The following is an 18,059-nucleotide window of genomic DNA, read 5'->3' as shown; positions in this document are numbered from 1 at the left end:
AGGGGGTTGGTGACCTCCCTGTCACGGCCACGACTGGTCCAGGGAGCAGTCAGCATGGGGACTGCAGGCTGTGGCACTGCCCACTCCTCTTCCTTGCATGGTAGAGGACAGCAGCAAACCTCACCAGGAGCTGTGGGTGCCAGCCAGCCCTTGGTGTGTTGTAGCAGCCCCAGCAAACAGCTTGGGCTACCCAGCAGAGCAGTCACACCCCACAGCAACTTCTGCACATGAGCACGTACCCTGACCACAGGGAGCGTGCTGCTGCAGACACATCCAGGGCTCATATCTCTGCTGCTGGGCTAGCACAGCCACAGTGCCACTAGAGACAGGCTGGGTCTTCTCCAAAAAACCACCCTGACCTTGGTCCCCTGTGCCCCACCAGACCCCGTGGCCACCGCTGGCTGTGCCAGACACGGAGTAACAAAGCCTGATGTGAAAAACTTCCTATGCTCAGATGAGTGCCAAATGAGGCAGCACATTTAAAGCTGTAGCTCTGTTCTTAGGGGATTAAGACGAAAGGATCAAGTTTGTGGATGCAGTGCTAAATGCATTTTGCAGTTTTACTGCATCTCATTCTAGTAAAAAGTAAAATTACAGCTCAAATTCTTAAATGTGTATGTTTTCTCTGTAACTGGGCTGCACAACTTTTTTATACTATACAGAGGACATGGCAAGCCATTCATGTTTCTTATTTAATGATTCCTTCCCTTCCCAAACAGCTATTTAGAAATTCACTTGGGGTTATTTACTTGTCTTAGGGATTATTATCTCTAGCTCTTCTTCATTACTCTTTAAGAATATCACCACCTGAAGCTTACAAGGCTCTTTCCTTCAGGGAAACTGAGGCACCCAGGGACCTCCAGCCACCTGGGACCCCAAGGGATGCTCAGCACCTCTCTCTATGGTAGCTGCACAGGAGCTAGGACCAGCACCACTGCCTGTCAGCCTGAAAGACATGGCCCTTTCTTCTCACAGGTGGCCAAAATCACAGGAAGTCCCTTATCTGCAGCGCCTGCCGGCTTATAAATCATCCATTTCAGAGCTCATATCAGTGCAAAGTGTTTTCCATAGTAAACAGGATGTAACTATTCTAACCCAGGCCAAGCTTTATTTTGGCTGCACACATCCTTCCTCTGAAACACCTTTCTTCAAATGACATCAGATCTTCCAACAAACGGATGGGTAGGCGACATATGGTATTTCCCTCTCCCAGGTCCAAAGAAGGGATGACATGCTGTGCTGCTGCTACCCGTACCCCACAGCACCAAGAGGACAGCTAACTCCATCACGTTACAGTAAACAGGATACAGCCAAGTCACATCCTTCTGCAGGCACCAGGCAGTGTGGATGAATGTAATAGAAGGCCATCTACAAGTGGAAGGGGTTAAATCTCATTCCTTAAATCAAGCTGCCCTATACTGAAGTGGGAAAAGAACAAATGTTAAGTTTTCTTCCAAAACCAATCTCTTTCTATAATCTGCATTTTAAAACACCCCGTGGGCATTTACTGTATTGCCTCTATTTTTCTTTGACATGCTCTGGGTACTCAGTAACTCACAGAACTGTGGGCTGATTCTAGATCCGAAACCTCCTGCCCACAAAACGTTTGACTCTGCTACTCTGTGGCTGATGAGGAGCCTCTTGGGCGCAAGCTGGGGACAGCCACAGCCAGCACCAGCTGAGCAGCTCTGCCGGCCCCCATGCCCTGCCAGGACGCTGCTGTGCCCCTGCACACTGCAATTTATGCTATTGCTGCAAAACCTCACAAGTGATGCAAATGAATTCAAATCAAGGGGCCACAGCTAAGAGGATGGTTACTCAGATTAACCCCTGTGTGCGATAGCAGAAACAAAATGGGACAGAGATAAAAGATTTCCAGCCACATCAGAGCTCAAGAGTTCAGCTGTCTTCACAGTGTGAGTTCAGTTCTTTATCCCAGGCCTATAAGGAGCATAAAAAGCGATTTCCCAGAATTTCCATTACAGCTCCCCAGCCCTGGGCATGCAGGATGTCCCTTCGGGAAGGAAGTCTGTTGGAAACAGAAGGAGGAAGAGGAGTGGTGAGGCAGCTCTCAGGAAAACCATGAAATGCGCTGATTTCTGCATCCTGTGTTTGTGACCTTAAAAATAGTTCTCAAGCAAAGCTGGAGCTAATTTGTGACTCAGAAGCTGCGGCACAGAGGAAAGCCCTGAGCCCCTGCCCTCCACGAGGCCATGCTGGCTGTGCTGCAGCAGCTCCAGAGCCCCGGAGTGAGAAGGGGAGCCCAGCCCCTTTCAGACTTCATATCAGAGAGGATTAAAGTGTTGGCTTCCAGCATGCCTGGAGTCCTGGGAAAATGACACAGCCAGCATCGGATAATCCGCTCCAAACTTGTTGATTTGTGGGACTTAGCCATCATCTTCATAGGCTCAAAATTTGGCAGCTGCTCCCACACAACTGACATTTTCAGGCCATTAAAGGCTGTGATAAAAGGGCTCTAGTTTTATCTCTTGCCTTCCTTAACATAAACCATTAGGCTTTTATTAACATTTAGGTATGACTCAGGGAAATTTCTGACTGCAGAGAGAATATTCAAATAATTAGGATACTGTCTGAAGAGAGTAGCAGGACACAGACTTGCACTGAACAGTAGGGACAGGCTAAAAACCAGTGGGGAAATATTGCATAGGAGAATGGACACAGCCAGTGATGCCAAGCCAGCCTGGCTGCATCATGCTAAGGAAGAGTACAAGCCCTGCTCTGTGTCGGGCAGAGCCCAGACCAGGCACACACCCCCAGCATTCCCCCCGCAGTTTGTACACACAATCACTCATTTATCTGCTGCAGTGTCACAACCAGACCTGTCAAAACCAGCCTTTTTGGGATGCCTGGAGGAAAATGTCATCTCAGAAGAGGACTCCACTGTTGAGGCACTTGAGATGTAAGCAGTCTCCAGCTGAAGTGATGCTCAAGGGCAGGCATTAGCACAGAGCTCCTCAGAGTTCCCATCATATTTTTTAGGCAACAGGAGGCAAATCAATGTGCACTTGTGGCCAGTCAAGGCACTCAGGCTGAGAATCTCTGGCAAAATGAATCTGGACATTTTTTTCTCAAGAATTACCAACAGTACAGTATCCAGACAGCACAGCAGACATTCTTAAAAAAAAAAAACCAAAAAAAAAGGTTTAAAGTGAGACTTGAACTCTGGTTTCACCGTTTGCTTAGGCCACAAGTTCCTCAAGCGAGGAGGTGGGGGTTTTGTTGTGTTTTGCCCATTTGCACAATGCCAGCCCTGGGCTAGGGCACTTTGCGAGTCACTAGTGTGACACCAGTAATGGTCTATCCCAAATCCCTCTGCTCCCAGCAGCCACCTGGACCTTGTGCCAGCAGGGAGCTATCAGTCCTAGAAAACTCATTCTTCCCTCTCTCTCCTCTTGACTCCAAACTTTTCTTTCATGACAGCTCCTAAATTTCACTCTTGGCAGCCTCACATGGGACTGGTGGCTGAGGTAAGAAAGGGGACGGAGCACAGAGAACTGCCAGAAGGCAGGACACAGCAAGCACAGGACTGCTGGCTGGGGAAAGGCACAGCTGGGTCGGGCCAAAGCACTGCAACTCAGCAGCAGCAGCCGTGCTCACCTCCACCGCAGCCACAGACCTCAAACCACCAGAGGTGTGAGAGTGTGAATGCTGGCAGAGGCTCTCGGCATCCCAGAGCATCTCAGAGGGCAAAACCCAAGCTGCATCTGCTGCTCTGGCAGTGGCAGCCCTGGGCAGACAGCACGTACACCCACTCGGCTGCTGCCTGCCAGAGCCCACCTCAGCAGGAGGACACAGAGACTGGGACAGGATCAGGGCACTGCTGGGCTGCAGGCACAGCCAGTCTGCCACAGTGAGGCCAGCGCCTGACAACAGCTTGAACAACCACAGGTCCCTATTGCCATCCAACCATCTGCTGCTGTGAGTCCTCAGAGGCTCCAGCTTCAGCTCCAGCAGTGGCACTAAAGTTGGATGCCTGCAGCTGACAGAGTGATTCCCCTCTAAATCTCCTCTGCTCCTTCCTCCAACCACAACTGACCCAGCTCATGGCCACCATCACTCCATCAGCCCCAACCCCAACTGGAAGAGAAAGCTGAAGGCAATGCGGACAGGTGACTGGCAGGACCTGCACAGCCCTCCCCCAAAAACTCTCCCCAGCCCTGGCAGCCCAGCATGGGTCCCCCCCTTCCTTGCTCCACACAAGTCGGGTGTCTGGCACCCACCAGTGCTTCCCCCAGCAGGACACTGAAACAGCAAGTGCAACAGCAGGGGGAACTGCTCAAAGTGGAGAAACATGAAAAAGAAGCACTTTTTAAACTAAAATTGCACATCCTTCATGCCTCCAGGAAGACTGGTCAAGCTTATTATGTTAGCCTTCATCCTGCATTAAATACAATACTTCAGATTATACAATCAAATCCACCAGGAATGGGCAAGCAGAGGGATTAACAAACACGCTCCAGAGGGGTTGTCACAGCCAGAATAGCACGTGTTTGAGCAGCAAGAGCTTGTATGTCCTTTAAATTCACCCCTCTAGGAAACTCAGCTCCTCTTCCCACTCCCTGGGGACAAGGGGCTGAGCAGATCAGCCGAGCGTGCCTCATCTCAAGGACACCCACTTCTGCTCAGAAGCCCAAAAGACACCTCCCCGCCAAAACTGCTCAGAGTAAGACACTTGGTTTGTTTAGGCTGTACTTTCTTAGCTGTTCTTTCCTTGTTACCCCTCCACCACTCAACCTGTGTTTCTCATTTACTTTAAGCTTTGGCCTCAGTAACTGGCCTCAGACCATTCAAACTCTCTTCCACAGGGAAGAGTCCCTGATGAACCATGAGTTTGGCTCCTGGATCTTTGGTCGTTACTATTTTATTATTGCTAGTACTAACACTTAGCACTTCACATGCTCAAAGTGCTCTGAAGGCATATCTGTGCAATTCAGGGCTGAAAAAAGCATCCATTAAAGTAACAGCCTCTTACCTAGCACAACTGGTCTTTTGCATGTGTCAGTTCAAATCTATTTCATTTAGCAATAGTTTATAGTAAATGTTTTCCTGTGTTTTCCTCATTAGTTCTGCTGAATCAATTAAACCCCGAGATAATGAGCAGAACTCCACCCTTCTTTTATACATCCTAAGTAAAACCTGCCTCTGAGAAGCCATGCTGTGCTGCAGTGCTGTTCCCCTCTGGGTACCCCCCACGCATCACCTGCTCCACAGCCTCAGCACCAGAGTCCAAAAAACAAACCACCACCACTTGGTCCAGCACCCAGCCCGCAGAAGCTTGTCACAGAAAGCTTAATAAAACCTTTTTACTCATTAATTGAGCACTCCAAATGCAGAAGCAACCAAGCTATACAGATGCAGTCTACAGGAGGCACACCACTTCCCCGGATCACCAGTGCAGCCTTCCTCCACTCTAACCCCTGTCCTCATTCTGAGGAGGAAGAAATTCAAATAAGGAGAATTATCAGTGCAAAGGAAGTGCAAAGGATGAACGTGTGAGCCAGGCTCCTCTGGCCTGTGGCCAGCCCTTACACTCACCCTCTCTCCTCTGGCAGGCAGCACCTGAACAAAGCAAAAGGTGTTCTCCAGGCATCACTCTGAAAGCACTGTGCCTGTTGACATCTCCACAGATTCAACTCTGGAGGTCCTCTCTCCCTACCCCATTCCCCTCCCAGTTAGGAAATTAGGATTATAATAATTATAATAACTTGGATAATTTCAAATGTTGTTACAGATCAGTGGTCATACTGGATTCAGCAGCTGAGCACTGCTCCGATTTGGTTAAAGCATGTAAGGCTTTCCTTTTCTGTATAATTTTATAATTTTGTCTTCAAGATTTGTAGAAGCTGCTGCTTCCAAAGCTTTTAGGAGAGACCCACAGAGCTTGCTGTGATACCAGATCTCAGCAGGAAATGGCACTACAGTTAGGAGAGTCCAGGGACGTAACATTGCAACCCCAGCTCCTCCCAAAACTTGACACCTTTTCCCAGCAGCTTACGTGAGCGTAGCCGAGTTGTGGTTCCACAGTCAAACAGCCCCAGCAGCAAGGCTGCCACCGTGCTGACCAGAGCAGTGTCCTGGCTGGGAAACCCAGGAGGGATACGAGGAGCACCCATCCCAGTCCTTTACCCTTTACCTCGTTCCAGAGACCCGTAGACATCAAACCAGACCTTACCTGTATCTGCTCTCCAGACATCGATTTCTGTCCCTTCAAACAGACATTTAGCCCCAGTTTCCTCCCCATTTAATGACATGCTGCACCCACTGCCAAAAGCCCAACGTGAGCCCCTGTCCTGCGCAAGGCAGTTCCCAGCCTTGGGAAACCACACACAACAGCACACCAGTCCTGATGCCTCTGAACCTCAATGTCTAGGTCTATGAGACAAACTGAAGGATGACAGCAAGCCAAACAACTTTGGCTAAATCTCCTCATCTTTCACCTCTTCCCTTCTTCATCAAGTGCTATCATCATACTGTAAAATTTCCCTTCCTAAAATGATCACTCCACACACAGCTATTTTCAGGAACATGCCAAGTTTTCAATAGCTCCTTTTATTTAGGTGACCCACCAGAGACAGCAGTGGCCACAATCAGCTCACAGCCTCCTGGATGCTGGCAGCACGCAGCAGACAGTGGATGAAAACCAAATAACAAATGGGTTCCTGCTCCAGAAGCCAAATACCTTAAACAGAGATGAGACAGAAATGGAATGGTAAGTTCCAGATTTCCTTCAAATAATAGATGTACATGTTTTCAAAATCCAGACTTTCAGGCAATTTTGCTTCTGGGTTAGAATTGAAAGATTTGTATTCCAGTTTCACTTAGAATACGTAACCTGCAGACATCTTGTAACAGCAACAGCCCTATAATGGTTCAGGCCCAAAATAGGCAGCCTTGTTCCAGTAGCTGGCACAGCATCAGCTAGGTTCCGTGGCCGAAGATGCAAACATGAGCCTTCAGCTTCACCAAACACTGGGACTTTCACTGGGGTTTGTGCCTGGGCTCAACCACTCCACCAGAGCTCTGCAGCTCCCACAGCAGCACGGCAGCAAACCCATGATTGCTGCTCTGGCCACGTTGCCTTCAGAGGAGGGGCACAGCAGACCAAGCCCCTTAACATAGAAAAGAGCTTAACTATCCAAGTTAACCCCTATCATGTTGCCCCCTGGAGAAAAAGCCCACGCTGGGGAGCCTCTTGTCCCACCTTGCAAAGCTGTGCTTATCCACAGGTCTGATAAACGGGAGAGGAAGGCACAGGAATCAGCCAGATCAGCCATGTGCCATCCCCGTTGCTGCAGGATGCCACAGCCAGCACATCCCCACTCCTTGGAGACATCCCAGTCCCAGCTCCCACAGACCTGCGTAAGGAGCCAGCGTGCACTCTCTGTGTTGGACAAGCCCTGCTGACACTCAGCAGGTATCAAGGCAAGATCATCGTGGGCTTTGCTATCCACTCTTCTCACCAGCACATCCCATCTGACAAGGGCTTGTCTGGGCCCGCTCTGATCTGGGCTTTCCCAGGCACAAGTCGTCCCACGGCCCTGCAGCCTCGCCCTGTCAGAGCAGCAGCTGCCAGCATAGCTGCTCTCCAGATGTTAGGAATAAGTACTGCTCCCTCTGCTCAAAAGCATCAATAAATTCTACTGGCCTATCGAAGTGAGGGATGCCACAGACAGTCTGCCACCTCCTCCACCTGCTGCAGGGTGTTACAGCCCAACTTGAAAACAACTTAAAATAATTTCTTTACCAACCTCACAGGAATCAAAAAAAAGAAAAAAAAAAAAAAAAAAAAAAAAAAAACACTACCAAAAACACCCAACCAAACCATAAAAAGAAATAGCAAAGTGGATCCCTCCCGCAGACATTGCTGTTGATCCCCTGCCACACTGTGGCCCAGGGATGTGTGCTGGGGACAGTCACACAGAAACACAGACATCGACTGGGGGACCCGAGCACCCACCTCCCCACCATGAAACAAGGACAACAATGCTGCCCCAGCACAGGAGCTGCGCCGTACCCAGGGCTCACCATGACAAAGGGACCTTGAGAACATGGGGTTGTAGAAACACTGCCCTGGGGACAACACCATCAAACAACAGTCACGCACCCCTGGAGCCATTTTTCTTCCTCCAGTCAAAAGTGCCAATCCCCATCCACCCAGTGCCTGATACAGAGGAGCAGTCACACCCCTAAACTATCCCATTCCCAGCACAGAGTGGCAGCCACATGCCCCATCCATCCCTCCTCCCTGGTGCAGCTGAGGGGCTTAGACCCTGCATCTGGGAGCTGCTGGTAGCCACAGTCCACCCCAGCACACGCCATGCACAGCCCTGGCAGGGAGGCACAGCCACGCTGAGGTAGGGAGCGTGTGGTGGCACCCAGGTGCTGTAGGCAGCCTGTGGTGGCACCCAGGTGGTTAGAACATTGTTTCCAACCACCACACCTTCCAGCTTGCCTGGTGTTTGTGTTAAATTTGTTAAATTTACCACAGCCAGGGGCTCAGACTTACTATGTTTCCAACCCCTCGCTGAGAGAGGACATCAGAGTGTCCCAGCAGTGCCACTGAACAGACACCTGTTGGGATTTACAAGGCGTAGTAAGGTGTTTCTACAGCATCCCTGGGCATCCATAAACATCTCACAGTGCCTTATTCACTTCTCCAGGTGCCCTCAGTCCCAACAATCTTTGGTGTCACTCAGTCACTGTAAATGAAACTTTGAAACATCAGAAAAGAGATGGCAAATCCCTTCATTTCCATCCACCCAGACCTGCAGCTGAGCCTGCATCCACTGCAGCTCCTGGGGCATGGATTCACATTCACATGTGGGAGTCAAACACCTGTCCTGGAAAACCCTTGGCTCTAGCCAAAACTACCTTCTTCCTGTTTTCCACCTAAACTGTTATTTAGTTACAGGGGATTTGATGAGCTCAATGGATCAAATCTAGTCTGAGCATCCAGGTACCAGGAATTTCTAGGTCTGTACAGCCAGCTGTTGGCAGAGCTCTCCAGAAACCAGCAGCATGCCTGTGACCCCCCTGTCTGCCGAGGGACTGGCAAACACTTTGCCTGCCCAGCCAGCAGCTGGGCTCCCAGAGCAGGCAGGCACCATGCCACAGTCAGGAGCCAGTTTCTGTTCCCTAAAGCAGCACAACTTCCTGTTTCCAGGCACAGAAACTTTTGCCACTTTGACCGAATTTCCCTTTGCAATTTGGGACCTGTTTGAGCTTGAGATGCAAAGCAGGGATGAGCCCTGGGGCCCCCAGGAAAGCATTCCCACCACCCACCTTCAGCTCGGGGGCACCGACCTGCTCCTCAGGAGGCTCCCCTGCTTGGCACGGAGCACGAAGGCCATGCTAGCCCTGGCAGTAGGAGAGCCCCCGGGCACTGGCAGCCCACAGAGCTGAGCCTGCCTTCCCAGGAAGGATGGTGTTCACACAGCTGCCTGCGTGCACCTTGACTGCAGCAGCAGCTTGTACTTTCACATAAATTCCCAAGAAAACCTAACCAACAGCTGACCACAACTCACTAGGTACCAGCTAAGAGACAGAACTCTGGTCTGGGTCCAAAGCCAGGCAAAGCTCACACTGTGGCTTAAACCTCTCATCAGGGCATCCTGGGTCCCACCAGCCCCTCCACGGGCAGCCTGAGCCCTCGCCCCCAGCCTTGCAGGGCAGCTCGAGGGACACCGACCTCCCACCATCTGTAACGCCACATCCCAGAGCAAAGCAGAGGATGGTGACAACCATGACACAGTTCTACAGTACCTGGGCAGTGACACCTTGGGGTGGTGCCAGCAATGCTAAACAGCCTGCACTGCAAAACACAGAAATTAGGCTTGCTACAAGAACTCCCGCCTCATTTTTAATGAAGAAATTAAGTGTAAATTCCCAGTTTCCTTTCTGTGGCTAATCCTCTGGATTTATTTAAGTAGATGTAGGGTTAGAGCACATTTAGTTTCATGTTTGGAATTTCTAAATTAGTATAAACCAGCACTTCAAAGTAACTCAGCTCCTATAAAACCCAATCCCATGGAGATGCCACAGTATATTTGGACAGTAAGTAGATGCTTTGTCATATTCCCACATGTATATGAGATTTTTTTCTTTGGGAACATTTTCTGAATGGTTTTAAACCACATTTCCATGCCCAGGCACACATATATACAGAGACTGTTTATATAATCTACCCGAGGAGTTCATTTTATTTAACAACCCATTATAGTACAGCTCACTGGTGGATATCTCATCATTACACCCCCAAACATGGTGTTCAGTGACCATGCAGGATCTGACAGAAAGCCACAAGAGCCAGAAACTTGAGAATTAATTCTGAAATGTTTCATTATCCCATGCCACTATGCCTATGGTTTTCAGCAGAGGAAAAAAACTGGATTTTCAGCCTTTTTCGAATTGCCGACCCCAAAATATTTCCCAAGAAAGATGTAGTTCCCTGGCCAGCAAATCTAGGCCTAATGAATATGTCTGCTTTCTGTACCTCTCCAAGAGTGTTTAGGAGACCACGTGGCTCACGCAGAACCCACAGAAGACACTGAGTTTGGCGCAGCTGCGAGCATGGGCTGGGGTTTCCAGTTCAGCTTCTCCTCAAATGAGCTTGTTCATCCCAGCAAAGTGTACACACAAAGGTGCCTGGCCATGTCCCCTGCCAAATACCCACTGAGAGATGGAGCAGTGGCAAGAGGACACTGTGGGGACTTTGCTACGTTGGGACGCGGCTGTGATGCAGCGTGACCAAAGGAACAGCCAGGCAGACCTTTGTTTTCAGTGGCACTGAGGGGGACACTCCCGGAATGTCCCACACGGCCACCGAGCCAGCGGAAGCTGGGGATGGGCTCTTGCCTGCTCTGCTTTCATAATGGCTTCAGCATCCCACGGCTGTGTCACACTCCAGCTGTGCAGCCAGCATAACCTTCAAACCCACCGAGCCATGATCCTCCTGGGGTAGAATAGCTCAAATAGGAGCTATAAACCCACGCAGTGTCCCAAGAATTTGATAAGGTCTGTCAGCACACTGCTGCAAATGCTGTCACAGGCAGTTTGCTCCAGAGAGCTCCTACTCCTCTTCCCTTCTGGGGGCTTGAGTCCAAATTCCACATGGGCTTTAAGTAGGCAAAACACCGCAGTGATTCCATGCAAGTATTCCAATTTAGCTGCATTTGTCACAAAATTCATTATAAAAAACTATTTCTGTTGAGGGGAAGCAATCCTAGAGCTCACCCACTCACTGTCGGTGCAAGAAGCCAACCAACTTAAATCCTTCCCTCACACATCCTCCTTCCCCTGAGCTGCCACTGTGAATTCATCTCCTCCGTACGTGACTTTTCAGCAACCCTCATTGAGAAGAACCAACAGCCCCCACTCCTGACCTAGACCATCCTCCTCTGCACATTTTCTCCTCATCTGACACAAAGCTGTTAAGCATGTGCTTAATTGCAAGTAAGCATTTCCAACGATGAGAGGGGCTGTTCCCAGGCCAAGCTGGTCGCTCCCCTTCCCCACCCTGGGGAATGCAGGCCAGCAGGGCAGCTGGCAGATCCACCCACCCCAGCCACCCTCCACAGCCCCCTGTGTGGCCAATCCCACATGGTCACAATGGGAGCCAAACAAGTGGCTGCTACCACATCGACCTGTACAGGGACAAAGCCCCTCGCTGTGCCAGCCTCCCTCAGACCTCACAGCACAGCACTGAGTGGTGAGAAGCCCTGCCCCATATCAGTCAGCTCTGAGCAGAAATGCTGTGGGACTGACAGGGATGGCTGGCATGTTGAGTGCCCACTCCCAAAACCCCTCACTGGTGGGTGAGTGCTGGAGCTCCCTGGCTGAGTGGAAGCAAGCGCTGCTGGAGAGGAGCATTCAATTAGACTGGAGAGCACACAAGGGGTCAATGATTTTTCTTTCACACTGCATTACACCTAACAGCCCATGGTCCAGACTTGTAACAACTGACTACTTCAGCTGAGCACACGCTTGGAATGAATCAGGCCAATATCAGGGTTTTTTTCCTTCCAAAAGGACCTTAAAGCCCAAGTATTTGGTCCTCAGGAAGAGCTAAGGAGCCACACTTACTTACAGAGCCCCTATCAGTGATGCACAGGCAATCGGAAAACTGGAAACCCACTACCAGAAGGAGAAGTGGAGCTAACAACGAGAAGACAGATACTGATCTGCTCTGCCAGACCAGCTGCTGCTTTAATACATTTTCCTGCTGCATTTCCACGTCTAGGACACAAAACGTATTAGAGTATTTCACTGTCTTGAAGGTGGAAACTGATGTTGGGTTTTTGCACCACAAAGAAACACTCTATTACAACTCTTCTCTTGACACTGCCACTCTGGACTTGAAAATAAAAACAGCTTGTTAACTTGTTGGCAATTCTAACGATTAAGGAAAATGCAACAAAACAAAATAAAAAAGGAAAAAAAAAAGGCTCTCCTGACTAGCAGGATGGCTTCTCATCAGGCTCGAGCAGCGGTTGTAGAGGAATATGCTTCAAATAAGTGGGAAGTGTAGAAATATTAGGCATGAACGAATATTAATGTTATGCTTCATTTATATCCTGCTGTATTCGACATCAAAGGATCTCAAAGCAGCTTTACAAATGCAATCTGACACTACACGAGTTGAGTTTCTGAATAACAATAAATGCAGGAGTACGTGGGAAACTGAGGTACCTCGGGTTCAATGACTGGTTAAGGCCAGTGAGACAGTAGCAATGTCAGTTGGTACTAGAACCCAATCTCCCCACCCATCTTATATCACCACTGGTCTTACTGCTGTCTCCACATGAGCAAATTTTCTTGCAGCCTGATCTTGCCACGGTTGCAAACACGGAGGGTTCCCACTGACCCCCAATGGCTTGGCAGTGCTCAGTTATTTTAACTCATTCCCTGGACCCTCATATCCCGTTGCTCATCCCTTCAAGCACACAACATCCTTCTCAGCCTTTATGGTGACAACAGGCTCCTGGTCACCTGCCCTGCCTACCCAGGTAGTACTTGGAGAGGAAGGTGCTACCAAGAATACACATTACAGTTGAACAGTGTGACAAGCCAGGACCAAAGATGGAGTGAAATCTCATCTGTGCATAGTCTCCTTTGAGTTACTCATTAATTAGCTGTCTAAATACCTCACTAGACACAGCACTTGATACTTTCAACATCAGCAGACTGGTGTTAGTCATGATTATTTTCTTTACTGAACAGAAGTTAGAAAAAACTGTATCACCACAGCAGTCCTGGAGTCCTGGGGAAGCTCAAGGGTGATGGGTGCCTCTGCCACTGTGTTTCAGTTATGACCAGGCTGTTTGTTCACTTCCCAAGTGCCTCCAGCAGCCCCAGCCCCAATACTGCTGCTTGACCGCCTTGGCAGAGACAGCTCAATCCCGCCCGGGGCTGAGGGGCTGCTCTGCAAGGATGCTGAGCATCAGCCACAGCCAACAAGAACTACGGGTGCCTTCACATCCTGGAAATAGGATTCCTGACTCCCAGTGAGTCCTCTGATAGCCGTGACCATGCCAAGATGTCAGGACTGAGCTCCCAGTGTTTAACACACCCAGTCTTTGTGGAATTAGCTCCAACTACTAGATTTGCTGGCTGTCAGGCAGCTTTACTTTGCCACCAGGGAAAAACTGTTCAACTTTGCTAGAGTAGGTCTATGAACCAAGTGCATTAAGACTACATATTTTACCACAGAGTAGAGATGCCACACTAAACACTCCGGTTACCATGGGAAACCTTTCTCTCTTTGCCACTGGCATTGCACAGGGAAGCCCAAACCCAAATGCTCTATCTCGCCTCTGAAATCAAACAGATGTTTTCACAATCTTTGATGGAGCCGAGCTGTGCACTCGTCCCAGAGGAAGGAAAAAATGCAGCGTTAAAGCAGCCCTTTTTCCCTCTCTTTTTTCCCAAGCATGATATATTTTTAGTGAAAAGGGAAACAGGCGACTCTGTCTCGCGCTAACATTTACGGCCACTCAGTAACAAATTGTGACAATGGCAAACTTCTGCCACGAACGCGGGGAGCCAAGGCTGCCTGTGTGCCGTCCCTGGCAGGGCTGTGTGCCGCGGGACGGGACATGGGGCTGGCGATGCCCACAGAACATCCGGGCGCGCAGGGCACCCACGAGAAGTGGGGCACCGGCGACCAGGTTAGAGGAACGATGCTGTCCCCGAGCAGGCAGGAGGGTCTCCGGGGAGAGCAGGGAGGGCAGCGGGGTGTGAGGCTCAGCCGCCCGCCCGGGGGAAGCGGGGGATGCGCTCCAGCTCGGGAGAGGTAGTGACAGCAGCGGCCGCGGGACGGGACACGACGAGATGGGGCCGGCGTCCACCGCCGGCTACCGGGTCCCCGCGCCCCCTCGCCCCGGCAGGTGCCCGCCGTACCTGTATATTTCTCTTTTCGCAGGCCGGGCCGGTGCCCTGCACCACGCTGTCCAGCACGGTAACCATGCCGGCGGCCGGGCTGACGAAGCAGGAGTTGCGGGCGGCCCGGATCGTCTCCTCGATCTCGGCGAAGCGGAAGACGCAGAGCGCGGACTGCGGCCGTCCCCGGCCGCCGCCGGCTCCGGCCCGCTCGAAGACGCCGAAGAGCAGCTCCTCGGGGGGCGGCGGGGCCAGGCCCGGGCCGTGAGGAGCGGCGGGGCTGCGCCAAGCTGCCCGCGCCGGGAAGACGGAGACGAGGCGGGTGAAGGCGTCGGCGGCGCCGCCGCAGCGCAGCCCCAGCTGGATGTAGGACTCGGTCAGCTTCTTGGTCTCGCCGCTGCCGTTGAGGGTGGCCTCGGCTGGCTCGCCCAGGCAGATGCGGGCCAGCAGGCTGTGCGCGGGGCTCTCCTTGTCGCCCGCGTTAGCCTCAGTGTTGAGCGCCAGGTAGGCGTACGGGCGGCGGGCGGGCGGCGCGGCCCCGTGCTGCAAGAAGGCGCGGACGAAGCTGAGCTTGTGCCGCGCCTTGTCGCCCTGCTTGATCTTGAGGATGTTGTCGTCGGAGGGGTTGATGTCGAAGGTGAAAAGCTTGGCCAGGTCGCCGCGGGCGTTGAGGGCACGGATAGCGATCTCGGGCGTGTTCTCGAAGCGGTGGTCCTCCAAGCTGCGGTTGCGGGGGAAGAAGGGGCTGCCGAAGCCAGTGTAGGTGGCGGCCACCAGCAGCCGCGCCCCGCCGCCACCGCCGCGGCGCAGCACCAGCCCCACGGTGGAGGCGTTGGGGTGGTTGGCCGCGACGTTCAGCATGCTAGGGAAGACAGCGACCGAGTCGCTCCCGCCCGGCGGGAAGTGCACGGCCACTGCCGAGATGTTTGCCATGCTGCGCAGCTGGCAGAGGCCCTGGTAGATGGAGCCGCAGACGACAAGGACGCCCTGCTCCGGGTCCGGCTGCAGGATCTTGTTGTAGTTGTTGGTGAGCACCCTGGGGTGCTCACAGGAGGCCTGCGGCAGCTGCGGTGCGTGGCACAGCGGGCTGTCCAGCACCGGCCCCACCGCCGCCTCCGCCTCCAGTGCCAGCTCGCCCCCCGACAGCTGGAACAGCCGGTTGACGGCCGCCAGGTAAACGCGGGAGCCGGGGCCGTCCAGCGCAAAGTTGTTAGTGAGGGTGGGCGAGAGGAACTTGCGCTGCACCTCCAGGCCGGCGGCTCGGCCGGGCAGGAGCAGCGGCAGCAGCGGCAGCAGCAGCGGCAGCAGCGCGGGGGGCCGCGGCTCAGCGCCTGCCGCCGGAGCCGGGACCGCAGCCGGAGCCATCCCGCCGCCGCGCCGCACAGTGCATGTGCCCGTCGCCGGGCGCGGGAGGGGCGGGCGCGGGGCCGCTTCCTGCGGAGGCAGCGCCCGCCGCCGAGCGACGCCCGCGGGAAGTGGCGGCCGCGGCGGGGGGCGGCGGGGGGCGGCGGGGCGCGCGGCCGCGCCCCTTCCCTGCCCCCGCCCTCCGCCCGCCCCCGCGCCCGCCCCCGCACCGGTGCTCACCGCGTCCCGGTGCCGCGGGCCCGTCGTGTGCGTGCGGTGAAGTTACCGACGTCTCCCGCGCCGCCGACTGGGCGGCACCGAGCGGCTCCGGGGGGGGCTTCGGACAGGGCGTCCCCCCGCCGCCTGCGGGGCTGCTCCGGGCTGTCCCCCTCTTCTCCTCTGCCTCCTTCGCGTTTTCGAGCAGGACAGGCCGGGGGGGAAGGGGCGGGGGAAGAAGCGCTTTTCCCAGCTGCGGAGCAGCACGGCGAGCCGGAACAGCCGCCCCCCCGGAGCCCCCTCGCACCCCCCCGCAGCCCACACATGCCCCCGCAATAGCCGCTCTCTCGCTCCCCGGGGACCGGGCGGGGGACGAGGCCCCACCCCTGCAGCGGCTCTGCCCGCACGACTCGTCAAAAGCGGAGTACAGAGCGGCCTGCGCGTCTCCTCTGCCCTCCAACGGGCGCCGCTTTAACAAGAAAAGACCCAAAGGCGTGATTTCCCAAATTACACCCTGGGATGATGTAGGGGACAGCCCTTGAACCACCGCCCCATCCCGTGGGATCTCTCCACCTGAGCGGGTTCACTCCTGCTGCCTTCCTCCCCGTCTGTGGGGATGTCAACTGACTCCTCGTCGCGAGGGGACACGTCCGAGGCTGAGGAGCACTCCTGGGCAAGGCTGTACGGAGAGCCAGGGTCCAGCCCGGGATGGGGGCAGACGGGGCCACGCATCCTGCAGCAGATATTTTGTTTGCCCCTGTATCTCACGTACCTGCAGGCTTCATGGAACAGCCCTGAGCAATTACCCAGCCCATTACCCAGCTGGCCTCCTGCCACAGTATCGTGACACAGGGCACAGCCATAGGTCGCCCAGGGGCTTGACTCCCCGGGCAACACACCCAGGTCCCCATGCAGGAGGGGACACGGGTGTGCTGCAGCGCATGGCAAATGCCAGGGTCATGACATGCTCAGCACTATGTGCATGCTTCAAGCTGAGGCATTGGCAGAGCTAACAGGAAAGAGGAGTGGCTGTGGGATGCGGCCACAGCATCCTTGCCTCCAGCCTTGGTTTCCACCAAGAGCAGAGACCTGGCTGGAGCACCCTGCACTGGAGGAAAGGCAGCGCTTGGTCTCGCTGCAGCTGCAGCAGTTGTATCAGCATAACGGCGAGGGTCGAGCACGCAGGCATCGCACCATCCACAAATAGCTAGCAGCCTTTAAAACAAGGGTGGGAAATGGAGGCTGGTGTTTGATCACAGCTGCCTGGAAATGCTGCACAGGCAAGCCCTGGAGAGATGTCCTCACTCTCCCTCTCCCCAGGCTGCGCCTTAGTCCCCTGCCCATTCTTGTGGCATTGGACTTTAGTTATACAAAACATGTTAGTGAGGCTGATGGCGATTCTGTACGACTTCTGTTCTGGAGAGAAAAATCCTCTCTTGTTGTCTAATCTCATTTCTACACCTGCCAATTTTCCTTTCCCCTTCCTGTCTCCTCACCCTCTTCAGAGCACTAATTAATACACAACTGCCTTGGCCATGCCATGTCCACTGAAAATCTGCATTGAATTAAATGCTGTGCTTTCGTGCTATCTAACCCATTGTCTCTGCTAATCATATCCTTAATTAAGAATTATTAGCTGTTTTTAAATATGGGACGCGCAGTTGTTAGTGGCTTTTTCTCCTTAAACTACAAGTTAGCAATTTTTAAATGTGATCATGTCTTTAATTGCATAGAAATAAACCCCCATGATCCCAAACCCTTAATCTGCCTATTTTAGGATTTCTTATGGCTGCTTACCCTGATAGCAGAGCATCTTCCATGTGAAATCAGCCTTTTAAGGCATATCAAATTAGGTTCCAGATTACAGGGAATTAAAAAAAAAAAAAATAGGCCAAAGAACATTGAAAAATGTGTGACTTACCCAAAGGTATCCAGTACTCACTCTGTCAGAAAAAATTCCCCAGGAACTCTGACTCCTATTGCCTATGCCAAGCATTGTATCTACACTGATACAATTAAAGACAAAATATTTGTGGTATTGAAGGATTATTTGACAAAGATTTTATTGCTATTGTTTTTAGGAAACAATTTTCTGGTAAGAT

The 18,059-nt window shown here is 52.7% G+C and overlaps 1 protein-coding gene across 1 annotated transcript in view; it reads right to left on the bottom strand.

Moving 5' to 3' along the window:
• Positions 1–15,762, bottom strand: part of PLXND1 (plexin D1) — a 71,011-nt gene extending 55,249 nt beyond the window's left edge. Inside the window, exon 1 of the mRNA XM_053953895.1 lies at positions 14,419–15,762. Within this exon, the coding sequence (XP_053809870.1) occupies positions 14,419–15,762 (1,344 nt within the window). The remainder of the gene's footprint in view (positions 1–14,418) is intronic.
• Positions 15,763–18,059: the final 2,297 nt, after the last annotated feature.

Source organism: Vidua chalybeata, chromosome 12 (genome assembly GCF_026979565.1).
Source record: "Vidua chalybeata isolate OUT-0048 chromosome 12, bVidCha1 merged haplotype, whole genome shotgun sequence".
Lineage (NCBI taxonomy): Eukaryota > Metazoa > Chordata > Aves > Passeriformes > Viduidae > Vidua > Vidua chalybeata.
Note: the sequence above shows the minus strand (reverse complement) of the source record. Positions and strands in the feature narration are given on the sequence as shown.